Raw genomic sequence first — 22,594 nt, 5'->3', positions numbered from 1 at the left:
ATCACAGCAAACGTATTTAATAAAGCAGCAATGGGGTATTCTTCTTTGAAAAAAAAAGCTGCAGCTGGTAAAAGCATTCATATTTTTTTTAATAAATCTGAAAAATGGTGCCAGCTCATAATTTAAAAACATGAAGGAGCAGCACATCTGGCTGCTACTGATTAGTTTGTTTTTGCAAAAGAAAATCACCTAGTGGAAAACCATTTAGCTAAATTCTCTCCATGCTCCCTTCCTGCTTTTTTTTTTTTTTTTTTTTTTTTTTAAATAATGCCTTGAAAATTTGTCCCAGCTGTGTAACTTTAAAAAACGAAGCCAGATACCTTGGAGACAGTTAAAGAGAATGCTGTCCTGCACAATGCCACAGAAAAATCACCCAGCAGCTTGAATCTTCGATCTCTATTGTCACGAGCTTGTGTAACAATGACCTGGGAAACCATGCTGCACCATGCTGCACCTGACCAAAAAAGATTTAGAAACCTCAGCACACCCTATGCAATCACAGTTGCACACCTGGACATTTTGCAGATAATAACTTGTGGAGCTCTTTGCTGTTGCGAAAAGTATCCCTGTTTTAAAGTACCCCCTACTTTCATTTGAGAAGATGTTTCATCTTAAAGCTCAAATGGTGCAGGTTTTCACAAACAAATGCTAGCTGCAGTTGTGTTGGTTAGACCTAGCACATATTTCCTTGCCACAATGAAATAAAGCTGAAAACCTTTTCCTGCTGTGCTTTGGTTTTTCAAACACAAGTGAAACACAGCTTTCGAGAAGGTCCCTGAAGTTCCCATGGTTTTCAGTGTTTAGCTAATGAACACAGAAATTAGGAGAGACGTAAAAGGCTGCCAGAGCTGTCTGAGATAGATTCCCTCTTCTCCACCTCCCTGCCTCAGCCTACACTCGTAACGCCTGTTACCATGCAAGGGCACGTGTGTTAACAGCACAAATGGACAAGCCCAAGGACCTAGCGTGACTGCAGTTTGCTGGTTTTACCTTCCTGATGATTCTGCTCTAAGGGTGGAGTGGTGACATGTGGGTGACTCTTGGGATCAGTTTTATTTCACACCAATGGGAATTATGTCCCTGCAGGAGCTGCAGCATTGGCCCCATATCTTATAAAACCTATTTGTCTTACATTATACTTTTCATGTACCAAAGGCATCGCTCTTAATGGCAGTATTTCTGCAAGCAATCATTGTATTCAAACTTCAAGAAAATCCTAGAACACACACTACATATTTAAATGTTAGTTTAAGTTAACGTCTTTGGGAATATCTGGATTCTAAATTGCTGTTTAAAACCTGGGTGCTTTAGGCTTATCATTTCTACCACTTCACGCCAGCCAGCAGCCCCAACAGATAAGATAAATGAAATAAATCAACTGCTCCTGGAATCAACAGACACAATAAAATCCTTTGTATCTGAAATCAGATATATGCGGAGAGTTTTATATATACATCAATACAAATCTGTATCTTCAGGTTACTCATTTTCACTTAGGTTTCATCTGCTGCTCTTGTTAAGTCTACTTTGACCATATGAGTAGTAGGAGTGGATCCTCCTCGGAGACCTTTCAGGAAAATCTGTGGTCTGGGTACATTGCTTGAGTTGTCACGCTTAGTCTGAGTGCTAACATCTTTTGGCAAGTACACTTGGGTGGAGTTCTCTCTTCTCATATGGCTGAGATCAGTCTGCATGGCATGAGTTATTTTGCGTCGCAAATTGGCCTAAAGACACAAAAAGAATCAGATTAAGCAAAATTTTGTTTAAACATTTTAGCACTAGTGCATACTTAGGTGCATTTTTACATTCTACATCTATGTGCTTCACAGACCTGGAACATGGCCCAATTCACCCTACTGTCATTACACGGTTGCAACTGTGATTTGATAACTCCTGTACGAACAGGATGTGTGAACAGCACTGTACATAGCCCACACAATTTTATGTCAGCCTCTTACAGCTTTTATATTCTCCTTTGGTCATTGTGCTTCAAATTTTGTTAAATGCTGAAGCCTTTGTTTTGTTAGAATAAACAGTTGTTTTCATGGTAAGCTCTTCCAGTGCTTCCAATTAATTTCTATCAATCTGAAAGCACACTGAATATGATAGCAGGCTTGGATAAATCTCTTTGGGCATCTGCAACCTAAATCAAGTTTCAAGATCCTGAATATTGTGGATAACCCAGCTACAGGATCAAATCTTTGCCTGGTTTCTGCCAAATGTGATGAATTGTGGGGGCTGGTGTCACAAAGTATCAGATAAAAGGGAAAAAATGCCTGCCTTCAAGGCATTTCTCATTAACCCCTTTTTGCAAGGGGCAAAAGTTAGGGTAATTTATGACTAAAGCTCTGTTAGTCATAGAAACTGCTGTAGATAGAACAAAATCTCTTCTCACAAAGTGTTAATATCAACAAAATGTTCCTTATTCCACTGAGCCTTCTATGTCAGCAACGACGTAAACCACTTTAAATCATATGACATAATGTTGTCACCAAAATATACAAAATACAGTCCCATGTCATGGGATCCAGACCCTTACATGTAAACGAGAATGTCCCTGGAGTCCAGTCCAGTCAGTGAAGACTGGAGTCAGTGGAAGATGGAGACCCATTAAGTTGGCCAGATTTGGTGTTTGTATCAGGGTGAGTCAAAATATTCTCCAGACTCAACTAGCTAGGTCTCTTTCAACTGAAACTGAAATTAAAGCATCTACATGTAGACACATTTTGCTATCTTAATCTACAACTGAATCTTATGTACAGTGTCATCAAGGAAAATACAGAAAAGAATGAGAAGGAACTTAGAGAAGAGACAGCAAAAGAAGAAAGACAATATTTTAGTCTTTTCCTTCTGAGTGTTTTAATGGCAATCAAAACAAGAGCAGGCATGAGATACTGTTTCTCTGTTAAGTTTATCCCTCTTGAAAACTGAATGTATGCTATTGCAAGGAACTATCCTTGCACAGAGAAACAATTGTGAGCTGAAAATTTTACTTCTAACATCAACTAGGTGTCATATTTTAACACTTCATATCACTACAAGTTTTCTGGCTAAGTATGAACAACAGGAAAAACCCAAGGCATCTGAGCTCATCTAACAAAACCCGCAGATATGTCCGATGCTCCTGTAACGTATCAAATTCACAGATGCGTTTTGGTAAGCTATTTCCGTTATTTTACCACTTTGCTTCTAAATGTTATATCACCTCCATATACAAATTCAGCATAGTCACTGTAGACAAAAGATTTCTGCACGCATCTGGGATTTTTTGTTTCAACTCAGCATCACTAATGTCCCATATGGACAGTTGAGGCTAAAACACCCTCAGTACTTTCAAGTACTTTCTTTAAATATTTCAAACTAATGAGCTACAAATTTGCTTGTGAATGGTCTTCATGCTCAGCTACTGGAAAACATCCACATTTGCTTACGCTAAGGACAAACCACTGACCACATCTTACATTTATTTATGTACTTTTGTCCATTACAGAAGCAAAGGAGGCTTTTAGCTAGGCCTCTTGTAACCCTAATTAGCTTCTTTATATACCTCAGTAACAGCTATTACTTAGAATTCTTTATAAGCCAGTTAACACTGGCAAGACTTCTCTGTCCAGAATTTTGGTTTTCTTTTGTAATGTTGGAGATTTCATGGCAAAAAGAAAAACAGAAAGGAAATGGGCTGCACAGCAGATCACAGGCCTCCTTAGTGCATCTGTTCACAGAAAAAACAATCCTGCAGTATTCTGTGTCCAGTTGATATTCGTAACTGCAATATTCCCTGTACTCACAAGTTCATTTTGATTGAATTGTGAAAAATCGATGCTATACTCTCACAACTGGCATGTGCTGGCAAGCTCTAGAAAGAAGCTTTAAAATATATTCTGTTACTTGAAAAGCTTTTATGTATGTGGCCAGCCTTCTGTGCACAGACTGTGATTTCCAATCCATCAGAAAATCATCATGATAGTATAAAAAACATTTCCTCTAGCTTTGATAGTATAAAAACATTTCCTCTAGCTTATATATACTAAAGAAAACCTACTTACTCTGTTTCTTACCTCTCCAATCCTACATAAGAGGATTTATTTAATTTTTTTTCCCCAAAAAAAGCAGAATTGGTTTTAGCAAATATGAAGAATCAGAATAAAAAGAAAAGTATTTCATTACACACACACACACACACACACAAAAAAGCCTCATGCTTTGATACCTTTCAAAGATGGGTAAGTTAGCTCTAAGAAAGCTTCTGCAGGGTCAAACACCAAACCATCCAAAGGTATTCCTAACCATTCTCTCTGCCAGTTACTACAGTTTTCCTCCTCTCATTTGATGGTGATGAATATTAATATAAATTGCTCAACTGGCAATAAAGTTTTGCCTGACCCAAACCTTTCTGCAACCTTTTTTTTTTTTAACAGAGAAAGTATATAGCAATATCTTCAACCTGTTCTATTTATTTGAGCGTAAACAACTTTAAAATTCAATGCTAATCAACAACTTTATTACTTAAAGAAGGCAATGGAAAAAATTTGGAATGAATAGATTTAGCAGTGAAAGCACTGCTCAAAAAACTGGGGAAAAATATGGAAAAAGTGAGAAAATAAGAAAGTCTAGAAATATGGAGAGAAAATACCTGGGGAAAAATACTGAGACACTTGTAACATTTGAATATGGTTAGATTTATGTTGCAAGGAGCAAAAGTTTAGAATAATTTATTCTGAACCTTGTTGTCCAACAGTGAAAATCCGGTAATAACAATACAAACCAATTTTAGAGCTTTTCTTCTCAGTTCCCATTCATTCCATTCGTAGGATGTCACAATAGTTGGAGGCAAGATATGAGTATCAGTTTGAGTGCTACTGTCACATTTTGTGGTTGGTTTCATCAAATATTTGTCTGCATTTCTGGCCTGGATAAAAAACAACAAAACCCAAACATCAAACGCAAGCAAGGCATTAATGAGAAGAATACAGACATCTAAGAAAAATAGCATAGGGATATGCTGCTTTTAAAAAGCAAATAGAAATCTGCAAACTCTCAAACCATGAGTGGATAAGGATTTTTACATTCAGCAATGTTTGTTCCTCCTGACCCACTAAAAAGAAGAAACCATTAAGTTTTTGATGGATTTAATTTCTGATAGAAAACTCTTCAGGCAGAGACCACAGCTGAATTGCAGACTCCCACATTCCAAATGAGTGCTTAATCATTGGATTTCGTTAAAAAGGGGTCTCACCACAACCACCAGTATTTTATGATGCAGGCACCTTTGTGTTTATGAATGGACTGAAAATCACAAATCATAATTAGAAGTGTTTACATCTCTGCCAGAGCCAGGATATAAACTATATCTTTCTCACCAAGGGCCAGTTCAAGACTACATTCTTTCCAATGCCAGGGACCTAGAATTCACAATGGATCACAGAGAATGTCTGTGGATTCAATTCAGTTCAAGTCTTTGGATTTCACACAGTAGCACTGTCATACTCATTATTAATGAGTCCTCTTTGATTTTATAATATATTCCACAGTTTCTGTCCCCAGATATCACTATACCCTCATCCAGCACACACTGATGAACTGCTAAGCTAAAGTTCCAGTTAATACACTATCTGGCTTATCTTCTATTGCATTTATTTACTGTCCCTTTAAGCTACTTCTGCAAAAATGAGGAAAAGAAGTATCAGGCACAGAAATATCTTCCTAGGCTAAGGACAAACAGCTTTTATAGCTGCCGGAATCCTTTGGCTTTACATATTCTCCTATGAAGAGACAAGGTGAGAACAAGATTAAGGGAAAATGTTTCTTATCAGCACTCTGAAGACCTGGAAAAGATGGACATTTTATATGATAGGCAGATGATTATACTTCTTTCCTAAAGGTGTGTATCACCTATTCTTTTTATGTTCTAGAAAGGACAGAGCAACCAGTGACACACAGCTGTTCAGCAAGAGGCATGGGCAATGTGTACCTGTGCATACGGAGCAAGGTATTCAAACTGATGATGAAGCTCGAGCAGTTGAATTAGCTCTATATGTTCTTTTGCTTTTTCTATATTCAGTTGAATGAACTTCTCTGGATCTTGAGCAAAGATGTATGCAGCTTCTTTGGAACTGAACACATAACATCTCTCCTTGTGCTTCAAAATCCCAATAGCAGGATTTCCTAGAAAAAACAAAAACCCCAAAACAAACCCCACATAAATAAAATAGTGAACAGTACGATACCCTATACAAAAGACATTTGTAATCAAGATTCTGTGTTTCCCTCAAGTCAGTTTCACTTCCTTTTTTTTTCTGAAATCAGAATAAATCCATGAGAGTAAGGTTTTTTAAATACAGAAAAATCTATTTCATTAGGTCTGTACAACTGCTTTTGATCAGTTCACATCCAGCATGCCTTAGTGCATGTCTGTCCAAAAAACAACAGATAAAACACCTATAGCAAAGGCATAAGACAACAGCCCATACCCACAAATGTGTCCCCTATAATCTCCAGCAAATACATGACTGTAGATCAGCAGTGCGTTTATACCAAAGGGTATAACACTGAAATTTACTGAAGAAGCAGATGAAGCGGCTGAGAAGCTGGACAATAAATTAACAGAGAAAATGAAATGTCATTAAAGGCCAGATAACTTATATAGGAAAACACAAATCTAGCTCGAGGACAGTGGCAGGCTCTGCTTCAGCTGTCATTGCCCAGGAGAGACCTAGAATCATTACAGACAGTGCTTCAAAATACTCAATGGCACTACTCAGTGGCAATCAAAAAAAGCAAAAAGAATGTCAGGAATTATTAGGATGCAAACAGAGGGGGAGAAGAAAACCAACATTGTAACAACCTATATGCTACATTTGTAATACTACAGTTTGTTTCAAAACAACAAAATAAGAAAAAGTAAAATGAAGGGAGTTGGGAGCGACCAGAGGCTTGGAATACCTTTCACAGAAGAAGAGGTTAAAAGAAAGAGGTCTCTTCAGCATTAAAAGGAAGCAAAAGAAACAAAACGATATGATACAGGGTTATAAAACCACGAATTGCATGCTGTATAAAATTACTATTTGCTAATTTTCCTAAAAGAAAGACTATCAGGTCTTTGATGTAATTATCAAGCCAGAGCTTACAACCATCTCAAAAAGAGGTACCTTCTCATACTATATAGAATTATAATTGTGGGACTCTTGACAATAAGAATATCCCATGGCAAACTCTAAATGGATTGAAAAAGCAATTAAATAAATGAAAAAATGTCTATCAAGGATTATTCAACAGAAGGTTGCAGACTCAACATCTAAGGAAATCCCGTAACCACTAACTGCTGTAACAGGGAAGGATATAATTAAGGAAGGATCATTCCTACTTGGTTTCTCATGACTGTCCACACCCAGAAATCAGATACAGGACTAGAGAGACATTCAGTCCAGGACAGTTGTTCTAATATGCAATACTAAAGAAGCGTAAGTAATTTACACTGCCATTAAAATAACTATTTTTTAATACTGCCAAGTAATGGCAATATTTTCCTCCCAAGCTCCTGAGGTTTAAAAAGATTCTGTATGGATAGGTTCTATAAAGGATAGGGAGACATAAATCATGAACTGATGGGGAAGCTGAAATAAGGCTTGCTTTCAAGACAAATGAGCCTAAAAGAGACTAAAAATTTCCTATGATCAGCTGACAATCTAAGTGCACTTTTCCATTCTTTCCAGAGAGGATTTTTAGTACTTTATAATGACTATGTAAAAACGCATACGATGTAGGCATGAAAAATGTGTTTGCAACACACAGATACACGAAACAGAAGGAATGACCATTTTCCTACGTCTATATTAAAGCATTCAAAACAGTAAACAAACCTGCATTCAGCTGCAGTGTAAGTTATACAGATGCACACACAGCAGGAGGAAACATTTATCCGTCCCATCTTGTTTCTGCCTCTGCTTGCTTGTGCCTGCTTTTCTCTTGAAACCCTCCTGCTTTCTATTTAGAGCAGTTTATTTGTGTATTTTTAAAAGGAAAATACTTTAACAGGGGAAACAAGTTATTTGGGGTGAAAATTACAAACATGGAAACACAGTACTCCAGCTCTGACATAAGAGGATGCATTCAGAACATGTCTTTACATTTTCCCTCGAACTCGTGTACATACAAAGTATGAAAAAGACCTAACTGCAAAGCATACCTGGGAGGGTGAGGCCTTTCACACCAATTGCATGTGCACAGAAACCATGGTACTGGATTAGCAACTGATCAAAATTATCAGTAGTCTCTGGAAAAAGCCATTCTTGGTTCTTAAAATCAGAAACATTCACTCTGGTTCCTAAGAAAAGGTTTAACAAAAGAACAATTTCAGTAACAAAACATCAGATGTTTAAAATATAATAATGTTACAGGATAACCAGATGCCTCTGGTCTTCACAGGATGACCTGCAGTGCCACGATCCCACAAGCCAAACTTTAGCCCTGCCTTAAGAGAGATATTACTGGAAAATTAGTCTTGCAGGAACCTTTTTCAGTATCATTAGTTTTCTTTGGAAACAGGGGACAACAACAGGAAGGTGATATCTTATTCTTCTATTTTGTTTTCACCCACTCATGCATTACAAATCCCCTGGAGTATAACTTGGTTGCTAGGGATACAATCTTACAAACAAATAACCAAAGCCCTGTTAAATTAGCTTTTTTATTCCCCTCTTCATTTCAGAAGTTCTGAAAGGTATAAAAAGATACAAAGTAAGTTAATATATTAAAAAAAGTAGAAATAACCTCTGATCATCCTGCCATTTTTATAAGGCGTGTTTTTATCTAGTAGCTATATTTTAATTTTATACATAAAGATAAAAGCCCAAACTATGCTACATGAAAAATAAATCCACGAGACATATTTTAATTTACTGTGCAAATTTAGATTATGTAGCACCTTCTGTAAAGAAAATTCTAACCACAAAATCTTGGAAAACGAAGGATAACAAATAACTTTCAGTACCCATGGTTTCTCGTATCCTTTCCTCATCACTTTTCACAGTCACTCCTTCCAGAAGAGATGTTAGTACTTCCTCAGTAAAAAGCTGTGAGTGGATTTCCAAGAACTGTTGCAGATTGTTAGTCATATTTGTGAGGAAGCTTAGCAGTAGCATCTCATCCTGAAAGCTGGTCCAGAGGTTAGAAAGTGCAACAAAGAGAGGCTAGAAAAATAAAGAAAATGATCTGAAATCCAGATTTGTTTTATGCCTGCAGTGTAACCCAAGTGCTGTGCACAACAATCCCTGCTATGAGCAAAGCGGGGCTTCCACCCCAGCCAGGGTAACTCGTGGGCATTTTAAGAGGAGCTCCCATCACCTGTGCCCAAAGCTCGTGCATCCAGCGTGCAGGCCCACAGGCCAGAATGGTACTTGCCTACATTTTACTCCAGAGCCTTTCCCAAATACGTTACTCTGAGACCATGCCTGCACTTGAGTGCTTCACTGGCAGTACAGTTTTGTAACTGAAAATAAGGTATAGAGGAATAAGAAGGACCAGAAGAAATGCACTTGGTTAATTACCAAATGAAGTAAACCCACACCTGTATGTACAAACTATCAGGTTTTGTTATTTTGTCTGCCCTGCTTCCAGAGTGACTTGGTACCACAGCTCCCAGCCATCACGCGTGTCAAATTAACGGGGTACAAGCCTCTTCAGAGTGGTAATGGGGTTCAGGACAAAACTGGAAGCTGCCATTCCCAGCAGTGATGCTGACAAACACGTGTACACACATACAGAAGAAGCCTACAGTTTCTAAGAGCTGTCTTCAATGGCAAGTGATGTTAAAATGCACCCTGTTTACCTAAACACACACAGCATTTATGGGAAGAGATTCACCAATCTGAAATGCACACTAACAACATTATATTTTATGCATGTTAACAACATGATTATATGAACAGACAACAGAGTTAGCTCTAGAATTCATCGGCATCACTAACACTGTGGAAATGTTATGGTTACAAAAATGGAAGAGACTAAAGGAAGGGCAGCAAGACTGAAATAATTCTTACTAGAATAAACAAAGAATATTAATGAAATCTACTATGTTTCCTAAAATAAATGTTTACTACAAATATAGGCCATATCCTGCAGTTTTTTAAAGCCAGAATACCCTGCTTCTCTACATTGTAGAGGATCCAGCTTCTCAGCAGCTAGCTGAAGACAAGAAAATTTAACACATTTAAATGGCGTGTTAGTAGAGAAACTTCTACCTGCAAAAGACCTAAAATCAAAAGACATCACATATTTTGTCTTCAGCAGAAAAAAACAACTAACTAACCTGAAGAGAGAAGAAAATCTAGGAAGAAAGCAAACAGCAGGCAGCTTCTAAGGAAAATGGTAATGTGTATCAGTCACTTAAGCCCCATGAAGATACAGAAGAGAAAAAAATGCTTTGAGTAGCTGGACGAGGAGGGGAAATGTTCTCCAAATGAGAACATCTGGCTTACAAAATCACAAACACACAAAAACTGAAGCGTCAGACCACATCTGAGATGTACCTCAGTTAAAGTGCTGTTCCATGAGTTTCCAGCTCAGATGCCCTTAGTGGAAGTGTAAAAAATATGCTGAGTAGGTGGTAGGGGCATGATCGTCTTTCCTCCCTCCTCCACAGTAGACTTTATTTTGCTTTCTAGCTATTTGTTTAGAAGGATGAAATAAAACCCAACATATGTATGGACTGTATGCTAGTTCAACAGCTAACTGCCAAGAATTAAAATACAGACAAATCACCAAAATAATGACCATGAAAAGCAAATTATGTGAAGCTGCTCTCTGACATATTGCTCTCCCATTTCCTTTACACCACGCCATCATAATAATCCTAGATTTTCACAGGGTCATCCAGCACCTTCCTTCACAATACCTGCAGTTTGCATCACTCATTCCCTCTTCCTCCAACACCTCCCTCCCATGTCCTGTAGCTCCCAACCAAGGGTGAAACACTACTGAAAATCTGTTTCGTAGAGGTATGTGGCTGCTCACTGGCCAGGCACCACACAAACCAGCAGGGAATTCTGGCATTCCCATTTCAGACCCCATCTTAGGAGGGCTGTGATTGTGTCTCTCTAGTTGCTTGGTTTTTCACAAAACTCGTAGAAATTATATATTTGAGATGTCTGGACTCTGACAAATTTAACTGAAACTGGCTAGCAGGTTCAGAAGCCGTTGGGAGGGGCCAAGAGGCTGAAACCTCCATCACAGAAACCTGATTTCTTTAGAAAAATGGGGTCAGGTAGTCACACTGTAATTACAAGAATTGCTCTCTGGAGGGGCTTTAAAAGAATCACATTCTGATGTGCTATTATTTGTCACCTGTTCTAACAGTTTCTGCAAGGAACAGGAGAGAATATTTACATAAAACAGGAAAATATCATTGTAAATCTACAAATACTGACAGATTACTCAAAACACTTACCATAATATACCATTTAATTCCTTCTCTCCCTTTTTGTACCTTGCTTTTCTTTTACTTTGTGAGGGCAAGTCTTTTAACTTACTTGCCCCTTCAAAAATCACAGATTCTGTTAGAGAGGAAATAATGTAGCCTTTTTCTTAACGCAAACTATGCAAAAATACACTGGCAAAGTATTTTGTAATACTTCAGTAATTTTTTATAAGTAAGAAGAAATAGGTTTTCCATTCAAAATACTTACAAAAACTTCTTTGGTATCTGTGGAAACCTTATTCTGCACTGTGTTTTTCAACTGCTCCATTGTTGTTGCAAACTGCACCTTCATCTTTTCAACTTCTTGAGCACTTGTAATTGCATCAGACTGGAAAGAAAACCTCAGCTAAGAAGTATGACAGTAAAAAATTCAAGTATTTAGTAATAAGTATTTACTTGGATCTCTTCAGTTGACTATTTTCATATAACTCTTTTAAGGAACAAAATGCACCCTAACTTTCAACAAAATATATTTTTCCTTAAGTGTTCAGGTATAAAACCAGGTGCTTCTCTCAAACATATACTAGTAATTTTTATAGAAAGCATCTACATTTTTACAATGAAGAGAACTGGAAAAAAATTAAAAGATTTTTTTTCCCTCAGCTTTATGATGTACAGGAAAGACTAGTAAAACCCTGCCGTTTCTCAAAAGACAAATGAAAAATTCATTGTAAATGAAACAAGTTTCAAGAATTTAAATTGTATTCTTCAAAGACTTCTGATGACTCCATATGTGGTGGAGATATCTGCAGACTAAAACTGAGATATTTATGGATTGGACAAGGAATTTTTTTCTCTCACGCCTTTTGAGGCAGAGTGAGTATCAGTATTCAAACAAGGAAAAAGTCCTACTTTTTAAGTCTTTTGTTAATGAAATTAAACCAAAAAAGGAATTTTTGGTTCAGAAATTAAATGAAAGCATAGTCATACTGCAGCAAACAATCAATCCATTTTGTCTTTCACCTGACAGTAGCCAAACCCCACAAGTTGGGTCCAAGTTCAGTATGACAGAGCAGGTATCGTGGTGGGAGTCTGTTACAGACCACCCAAGCGGGATGAAGAGGCAGACGAAATATTCTACAAGCAGCTGGGAGAAGTCTCAAGATCTTTAGCCCTTGTTCTTATGGGGCACTTCAACTTACTAGATATCTGCTGGAAACACAACACATCAGAGAGGAAACAGCCTAGGAGGTTCCTGGAGTGTGTGGAAGATAATTCCTGACAGAGCTGGTGAGGGAGCCAGCTAGGGAAGGCGCCCGGCTGGATTAGTTGCTTGTAAACCGAGAAGGACTTGTGGGTGATGTGATGGTTGGAGGGTGTCTTGGGCATAGCGATCACAAAATGATAAGAGGTTTAATTCTTGGATAAGTAAGGAGCAGGGCCAGCAGAACCGCTACCTTAGGCTTGCAGAGGGCAGACTTTGACCTGTTTCAGAGCGTGGTTGACAGAGCCCCTTGGAGGCAGCCCTGAAGGACAAAGGGGTCCAGGAAGGCTGGGCATTCTTCAGAAGGAAATCTCAAAGGTGCAGGAGGAGGCTGTCCCCATGTGCTGAAAGATGAGCTGGTGGGGAAGAAGACCAGCCTGGCTGAACAGAGAGATCTGTCTGGAATTCGGTGGGAAAAAAAGTTTATAACCTGTGGAAGAAGGGGCAGGCAACTCAGGAGGACTACAAGGAGGTCATGAGGTCATGCAGCAAGAAAATGAGAAAGGCCAAAGCCCAGATAGAACTTAACCTGGCTACTGCCAAGACAGACAATTAAAAATGTTTCTAAAAATATATTAGCAACAACAGGAGGTCTAAGGAGAATCTCCACCCCTTATCAGATGTGACGGGAAACATAGTCAAAAACGATGATGAAAAGGCTGAGGTACTTAGTGCCTCCTTTGCTTCAGTCTTTAATGGTAAGACCAGTTGTTCTCAGGGTACCCAGCCCCCTGCGCTGGAAGACAGGGATGGGGAGCAGAACGAAGCCCCCGCAATCCAAGGGGACATGGTCAGTGACCTGCTGCTCCACTCGGACACACACAAGTCTATGGGGCCAGGTGGGATCCACCCAGGGGCACTGAGGGAGCTGGCAGAAGTGCTCACCGAGCCACCTTCGATCATCTATCAGCAGACTTGGCAAACCAGGGGTGGGTGGGGTGTCCCAGTTCACTGGAAGTCAGCAAATGTGACACCCATCTACAAGAAGGGCCGGAAGGAGGATCCAGGGAACGACAGGCCTGTCAGCCTGACCTCAGCGCCGGGGAAGGTTGTGGAGCAGGTCACCCTGAGGCCATCACACAGCATGTGCAGGACAACTGGGGATCGGGCCCCGCCAGCAGGGGTTATGAAAGGCAGGTCCTGCCTGACTGACCTGATCTCCTATGACAAGGTGACCTGCCTAGCGGAGGAGGGAAAGGCTGTGGATGTTTTCTCTACCTGGGCCTTAGCAAAGCCTTTGACACCGTTTCCCACAGCATTCTCCTGGGGAAACTGGCTGCTCATGGCTTGGATGGTGCACTCTACACCCGGTAAAAAACTGGCTGATGGCCGAGGCCAAAGAGTGGTGGGGAATGGAATTAACTCCGGTTGGTGACTGGTCACAAGTGGTGTTCCCCAGGGCTCAGCACTGGGGCCAGTCCTGTTTCATGTCTTTATCGATGATCTGAATAAGGGGATCGAGTGCACCCTCAGTAAGTTTGCAGATGACACCTGGCTGGGGGGGCGTGTTGATCTGCTTGCGGGCAGGGGGGCTCTGCAGGGGGCTCTGGACAGGCTGGATCGAAGAGCCAAGGCCAGCTGTATGAAATTCAATGAAGCGAAGTGCCAGGTGCTGCCCTTGGGTCACACCAGCCCCAGGCAGCGCCACAGGCCTGGGGAAGGGTGGCTGGGAACTGCCTGGGGGAAAGGACCTGGGGGTGCTGGTCAACAGCCGGCTGAACATGAGCCAGCAGTGTGCCCAGGTGGCCGAGGGGGCCGACAGCATCATGGCTTGTGTCAGACACAGTGTGGCCGGCAGGACCAGGGCAGTGACTGTCCCCCTGTACTGGGCACTGGTGAGGCCGCCCCTCGAACCCTGGGTTCAGGTTTGGGCCCCTCACTGCCAGACAGACACTGAGGTGCTGGAGCGTGCCCAGAGCAGGGCAGCGGAGCTGGGGAAGGGTCTGGAGCACAAGTCTGATGAGCAGCAGCTGAGGGAACTGGGGCTGTTTAGCCTGGAGGGAAGGAGGCTGAGGGGAGACCTTATCGCTCTCTACAGCTGCCTGAAAGGAGGTTGTAGGCAGGTGGGGTCGGTCTCTTCTCCCCAGTAACAAGTGATAGGACAAGAGGAAACAGCCTCAGATTGCACCAGGGGAGGCTTAGATTGGATATTAGGAATTGTTCCCCAAAAGGTTTGTCAAGCACTGGAACAGGCTGCCCAGGGACATGGTGGAGTCACCATCCCTGGAGGCATTTAAAAGACATGCAGATGTGGTGCTCAGGACTTGGCAGTGGGCTTGGCAGTGCTGGGTTAATGGTTGGACTCTATGATCTTAAAGGTCATTTCCAACCTCAATAATCTATGATTCTATATATAGAGATAAATTTTATTTAATTTACTTCAGATTCATTTTTCTTATATTTCTGTCCTGTACAAGTAGGTAATTTGAATACATTCCATCTGCAACGAAAGCTCACAGGATATAATATGATGGTATCTCACCAGAAGGATGCAAAGGAAAGCCTCATATTGTCTCACATGGAACAGTGCTTCTTTTAATTTAAAAGCACTAAGCTGCAGGTATCTGTGTGGGTCTTCCAGCATGGATTCCAACAGAGCTGTGTACTGGTGGGCTAGTGTATGGCAAGTATTAAGACCTTCATCGACCATCCATGTAGCTGATGGAATGGCTTCACTCAGAATGGCTGGCACTATTTGTATAGAATAAATGTGAGATACATATAAAAATAATTATTTAAATCATTAGCAAATGGTTAAAGTGCTGTACTTGAGCAAAGTAGTCTTTCAATAAAATTCTGATTTCTTAATTTTGTCCTTATATTCATGCATTTCCAAATATTTGTGTACTGGATTCAACAACTGTATCTCACTAGTCAAGTGGTTCCAGATAGTCAGAATTACAGGTGTGGAAATACCACAGTCAAGGACTGTGAGAAAACTTGCTTTATAGTAGGTGTAGTTCAGTTGTTACTACTGACATGGTCCTGCGTTTAGCCAACCTGCACAGGTTTCAATTCTGTTTCCTCATTTGTAAAATACTAATAATGATAATAGGCCTCCCGTTTCCTGGGCACTTTGAGATCTAACAATGCTCTAAGAATGAGTCAAGGATTATTATTAAAAACAGAAGGTAGATACTACATGAAAAAATATGCCTATGCAGTTATTAAAATTCAGCATTAGTACTTATAAACGCCACAAATTCCCCCAAATGGCATAGGTCAAAAAACCATATTTCAGCTGATATAAAATATACCAAAAATAATATTTTTTGCTTTAAAATTTCATTATCGACAGTGGACATCCATTACACTGAATGTTTTGATATGTTTTGTTATTTGCTTTAAGCAGACATCTATGCAAGGAAATAGGATAAGAAGGCCAGCCACTTTCTTTAAGTGCACAATACAGCCCTTTGTTACGCGTGTTGAATGTTTAATGGTAGCAACATTGTCAAGTAGCAGTGCAGTAATTAGGCTTGAGGTATGTCTACTCAAAATGCTGTGAGCACAGAAAGGCTAGATTTAACACAGCTAGAATTGGAAGTAAATTTGCACAGGTATTACAAGCGGTCTAACCACTGGTGGAGAAAGCTTAGCGCTTGGCTGATACACTTTTTTGGAAGCAGGGTAAAATGCCAAGGCGGAGCCCTATCCCAGCGAGACTACTGCTAACACTTCAAGGCTTTAGCGGTCTAACTACCGTCCTTAAGCATACAGGCATCCATTTTATCTCCTGGTCTAATAGCACTTATGCTGTGTTTTTTCCATCTGTTCAAAAGTCATATGTAAACAGCTCAGTGCAAAGAAGTCTGTAACAAATGTAACAGGATTAACAATCACAATATCTATTTTAATCAATTACAAACCCCATAGATATTAGAGCGACAAAGACGACAAGATGCAAGTCAAGCCTTTTGTATAACCACAATAGCTGAATGTTTCTTCACACTGTAACTCAGGCCCAATGAACCTAGAGTAGGACCAGCCACAACATAGAAAGGTGACATTTGTGGGAAAGGATATATTATGAAAACAGAAAACCAACAATGCCTTGCTTAGCATGTGAGGAAAAAAAAATAATCACCAGAATCTAGAAAGTTGCTTTCTTCTTTCTCTGATGTGGTAGGTATGTTATTTTTCCTACTTATAATACTTTACTTAAAACACTGTCTAGCTAAGCAAGTCCTTTGCTTTCCAATAAGGCACAATTTCCTTATCAGGAGAGGTATGTGCTGTATTCCAGCACAGATATGTCCCGTATTCCAGAAACGTTGGTGTTTTAAAACAAAATGTTTTCCCCTAAACTTGGGCTTCAGACCTTTTTGATAAAGAAGTCTCCACGCTGACCTACAGTACTATGTGCATATTCACAAACACATTTCCACTGACCAGTCATTTATTTGATTATTACTTTTAAACTTACCAGAAATAATGTGGCTTTTGGGGAAAGTAGAAAATAAGAGGAATGGCAAAGTCTTGCCCTACTCTGAATAAAGCTTTTGAAAAACTTCAGGATAGCCATTGACATTTTTTGCTTATTAAAGAAGCAGAAAGATTCGAAATGCAAAAGATTTTTGAGAACACGTTAAGAATCTGAACAGGTTACTCTAAATTACCAGGATACAGATAATGCCTCAGCGACTTCTATCCCTTCTCACCACACATACTCAACAGAAAAATGTAATTGGATTGACAGTGTCCTTTCAAGATTTTAATTAACTGCTTTTAAAGGCAAACATTATATGTTTAATTCACTTAATGGAAAGGGATCAGGGAACAAGTTATCATGAGGTCAATTAGTGCATGAAGTTAAGACATCTAATCCCTCCACATCAACCACATAAGGCTCCCTCTTAGCTAAAAAGTAGTACCCTACATAGAAACCTAGAAACGATATCAAATATGTACTTTCCCTTTCAGGTTTACAGACCCTGCGTCAAAGCTGTTTATCTAGAGAGATGGGATATTATTGGAGCCACTCCAGGGGAGGCCGGGAAGACTTCATTGGGAATATACAGCCCAAATACAGTTGTCTACTTACAGTCATCAATGCTGCTTCCTCCTTTCCCGCATTCCTTGTTGTACAACTGAATTCCTGTGACTAGCATGGCAAGATTTTTTCAGCTGTTGCTCTTTGCTCTTCTTACTGAGGGAGGTGAAAGTAATCACCTCTGTCTGAGGGAATACACTCTGCAGGGCAGCTACAAGCGTTACAAATGGTGAGAACACCCTCAGTGTGAGGGAACAGAAAAGAAAACCATTAAAGCAGCCAAAATACCCTCTCCTGAATAACTGCAAAAAGTAGGAAATCCATAGCAAATTTAGACTTCAAGGCTGAGCAGTGACAGTTTGGATAGTAAGCATTCATCACAGTTTACCAAACCTATATCTACAGATCAGCAAAGAGAAGAGGAAATTTTATTTTTCAAAAAGAATACCCCAGTTTCACAGCTGGGAGTTTACTGACCTGTTACCTCCCTGACAACCTCAATATCTGTTGGGGATCCCAGGCCAGAGCTTAGCAGCACATAGCTAACAATCTTTCGATACACATTCTCCATTTCTTCTTGCACACGAGGATGACTATCTGTGATATCTCTGACCACAGGAGCCAGCCTTCCCTCCAGAACACGGTGCTGCTCACTGAGTAATTCAGCTAGGAAAGAAGGACAGTTAGAAAGTGCTATTGAAATTCTTTGGGAATGGGGTTCTACAGAGGGTGCAAATCATTTCCACAGTCAGAGCACCAACTTAAGGTTTCTGAAGCACAGATATGTGGAAGAGATGTTCAAGGTACCATATCGTTATAATTAACAGTGGAGTTTAACATGATTAGCATGATCAACATCAGTAAGTAAAGTCCAGAGAACTACTCAGACCAAATTAAGCACCAAGTTTCTGGCTCTCTGGACTCCTCTGACTGCAGTAGGACCTAACAAACAAACACACACGCACACACTCTCACTCTCACTCACTCACTTTCATACACACCTTAAGTTACATACCCACGTCTGAACACTACCCAGGATCTCAGAATCTTACTGGACTTACTGAGCTTACCGAGTTTATTGCGTCTAGAAGACTTCGGAGCAGCTTCCTAGCATTACTGATTTTGGCTTTTAGCCCATGACAATAAGAAAAAACATTTTCATGACCTGCCCACACAGAAATGTTTATTTTTTGTCTACACTTGTTCTGTGTCTTCCATTTCCCGGCCAGCACACACTGTCCGGTCGAGATCTGACATTTTCCCCATCTCATTTTTCTTCCACATTCCCATTCTCAGACGATGTGAAATTACCACCGATGAGACCGAAACATACTTGGTTAAAACTGTGATTGCTCAAGATTCCTTATATCTCTCAATTAGGGATATTGATAAAACATCAAATTGTCTTTCAGATACAAGTGCAGTTCTGCGTACTGGTTCTCTTTCAGATACACAGGTGCAGCACAAGTTTTTCTTGCTGAAGGTAGCTAGCCACTGCACCCGAAAACACAATTGTTCTCAAGCTAATTCATTACAATCAGTAAATCTCTCAGACAGCATGAGTGTACTCTCAAATCTAATGCATATTTTTTCCCCTACTATATCCATACTGAGGCACCATATTCCTATATAGTACATTTCTCCAGGGATTTTTATTTTGCTTTGCTGCCAGCAGTCATTTAACAGGAATCATTATTAGCCCTGCAAAGAGAGCTATTAAATTCTTAACCCAGCCATCAACTTCTTCTAGGAAAACATATTTGAAATTACCTCGGTTTGCATAGTTCGTATCAAAGTAAACTTGCATCTTCATTGTGCTCAGGGATGGGTTTGTTGTGTCAAGCAGTTTGGTAACACAGAGCTAAGAAGAGAGAAGAAAAGAGAGTTCTTTCTCATTACTGGGGAAATATCTGAACTCAACAGTGACGATGCTACAGGTTTCACAACAGCTGTAGAGCCTCCTTGCTACCATTCTCTCTATATAAGGCATTTACAAGTATAAGGCATTTATTTACATAGTCCAGTCTTTAGCTACAGAATCATGAGAATAAAGTAGCATTAAAACTTTGAAAGTGTTCATATATTAAAAAAAAAAAAAAAAAAAGTGGCATTTCACTTACAGGAACAGGTAGCAAATAATGCTATAGTACGAACTCTCAACTTCATGTCAGAATTACCTGGATAAGATCTTGCACATCTTTTTTTGTAAAGGTTTGATCCACGTTAAAGTCATTTCCTGGATCTAAAACAACAGCTTTCACCTAGAGATTGCCAAAAGAAAGCTATTAATTTACATCTCAACATATACTCTTTGAAACTAACCTTTTGTTTTCTGAAAAATTTCAGATGCAGTCAAAATTTCTTTACTATTCTTTTTTCAATCTTTGATAATGAAACCAAGCTACTTCATTTCAGGTGTTGCCAGTTTTAATCTCAGTTCCAGTACAGAAGTGGGAAAAAAAATACCTATTTGTGATGCAAACTTTGCAGAGAAATACTTAAACACAGCTCCTTAAAAATTTCCTGGAAAAATATTTTTCTAAGTAAAATTTTTATAAAAATTCGTAATGGTTGTTTATAAACATATGTTGGAATTATGTGCATCAGTATAAATGTTTACCATTTGGATAAAAAATTCATAGTGTTCTGCATACAGGGAAATATGTGCATGTTTGCAACCTGTATGCATGCTGGGTATCTTGTCAGCCACTTGTACAAGTTTTTTATGCGTTGAAAGTTTCATGCTGAACTGATTAGTGCTGCTTTTAAGCCCAATGTATTTTTTAAAGCCAAGGTGACACCTTTAGGAAAAAAAAAAGCCAGATTAACAATACTGCTGTGAACAATTTACATTCATATGCAAGTTTATCAAGAGCTGATACTGTTCCTTGTCACCAATAAAGAACCTCACTCTATCTTTCTTCAGACACAGCTTTGCAGATGCATTCAGATTTTCTTCTCCAGTGGTGCTGTGTCTCCTAAGAAGAGATGCCGAAGTGTATGAAGTTTTTTAGGATACTTATAGTGGTCTACCAGGGACAACACTGAGATTGATTCCATTTAATTCTTAGTTTAAGAGGGATCCAAGCCCACTCTTTCAAATATTCAGCTCATTTATACTACCAGCCCCTGTCTAAACAAAGAAACAAACAAAAGAATCCATCACAAAAGAGGGAAGAGGTAAACCTCAAAGAATAAACATAGCTGCTGCAATAAACATTCAGCTACAAGTCATGCCTTTTTGTTCATTTAGGGGAGTAAGAAGAAGTGTTATTAAAACTTGGCAACAGTTCTCTTTTTCACTTTAGAAAGACAAGAAAAGTTTTATCTGCCTGTAGAAGAAAACTGAGGGAGAACTCTTGAGTCGGAGTTAAGAGTTCCCAGGGCTCAGGACCTGCAGCCTTTCAGGGCCCTATATTTGAGCAGGTAGCGTTTCAGAGGAATTACTTTTCCAGGTTTTTAGGACCCTATACTGAATGCCCTGCCCCTTTGAAACTTCTCAGTGTGGGCAATCAGAAACTGAGATATTTCAAAGTTCACATCAGCCTGAAAAGCCTCGGCTGCCACCACCCCAGACTGGGCCGGCTGCTGTGGAGCTGCCGTCTGAAGACCACAGGGCCGATTTCTGACCCCAGGGCCCGTTTCTGACCCCAAGGACCACTTCTGCCCTCGCTCCACGCCACTCTGCCCGAGCAGTGTCAGGCAGCGGCGCCGAGGTGAGCCAAGGCATCCTAGCCTGATAAACAAGCACATGCTTAATCAATACTGCACATATAATGCTTTTAAGTTGCTAAGAGTTGTATGTCACGGTAAGTCCGCATAAAAGTCACTTGGCGTTACTTAGGTTTTCCGTTGTAGCAAGTAAGTCGCTTGGCGTCACTTAGATATGTTTTCCATTGTAGCATGTTTGCTGACTACTTATAATCAATGTTTTGCAGTGGAGGTGTGGCCTGGAGCCTGAATATAATCAATGTATCCAAGGTTATGTGTGTTTTTATAAAGAAATGTAACATGTATAAATAGGTCTGAAAATGTTGAAAAGGCGTGCATGATTTTGGTGGGACTCCCCCACCCCGTGCTGCCCAGCGCTGAGTAAACATACCTACTTTACAATCTCATTGCTGTGAAGTCTGTTTTCCGCACGTCAGGGGAATGGGTCACCTTGTGTAAAATTAAGCCCCAACCTCATGAAAGCCTTAAAAACCATTTTGAGCTGCCAAGCGATGGCCACCCAGCCTTGAATCTTCTGATCTGTGTGCTAGCAATACATACTTACCTTAATATTTTATGGTCCGGAGCAGAATTTGGATGCGATTAGAAGAACGGCCAGACGTAGTAACACCCCCCCCACCACCACCCCGAAACATTTAATTCGCGCTTACCACGAACGCCACCAAGGTTTCGGAAGCAGTGTGTCCCCGGGTGGCGCATTCTTGCCTGATTTCCCTCACGATGTCTCCGATGCGGGTCCCGGCCCGGCGACAGGCCATCCCGCCCCGCACGGCCGGCAGCGGGGGTCCCGCCGGGTCTCGGATTGCGGGTGCGTCCCGCAACGCGTCCCCACCAGGGCGGGGGTCCCGCTCCCCCGCTACCGCCCTCGGCCCCGCCGCTTGTCGGGGCACCCCCACACACACACAGCCCGCAGCGCTCCCACAGCCCCCGGCACCCCAAAACGTCCCGATCTCACCTGCCCCCACCCCCGCCACGGCCCGGCCCGGCCGGCGGCAAACGGCGATGGCGGCCCGCAGGCGGGCGCCGGGCGTTGCCATGGGGACGCGGCGCGGCCCCGCGGCTGCGGCTGCCCGTGCGGGTGCAAAGCGGGCCCTGCCACGCACCGCACGGGGCACGCCGAGGAACACGTCTATGTCTGTGTGTGCGCATGCAAAACGTACATACGTACGGTGTCTGCCTCTACAGAGGTGCA

The 22,594-nt window shown here is 40.7% G+C and overlaps 1 protein-coding gene across 1 annotated transcript; it reads right to left on the bottom strand.

The window, feature by feature from the left end:
- Positions 1-263: 263 nt before the first annotated feature.
- Positions 264-22,326, bottom strand: CFAP206 (cilia and flagella associated protein 206). The gene is given in 13 exon segments (XM_037393183.1): positions 264-1,724; positions 4,766-4,909; positions 5,972-6,165; positions 8,186-8,323; positions 8,990-9,188; positions 11,682-11,801; positions 15,160-15,368; positions 17,722-17,794; positions 17,796-17,881; positions 18,148-18,336; positions 19,441-19,531; positions 19,848-19,931; positions 22,053-22,326. Coding segments are annotated over 13 exon segments (1,866 nt in total). The 5' UTR covers positions 22,161-22,326; the 3' UTR covers positions 264-1,493.
- Between the last annotated feature and the right edge of the window lie 268 nt (positions 22,327-22,594).

Source organism: Falco rusticolus, chromosome 6, assembly GCF_015220075.1.
Source record: "Falco rusticolus isolate bFalRus1 chromosome 6, bFalRus1.pri, whole genome shotgun sequence".
NCBI classification, from domain to species: Eukaryota; Metazoa; Chordata; class Aves; order Falconiformes; family Falconidae; genus Falco; species Falco rusticolus.
Note: the sequence above shows the minus strand (reverse complement) of the source record. Positions and strands in the feature narration are given on the sequence as shown.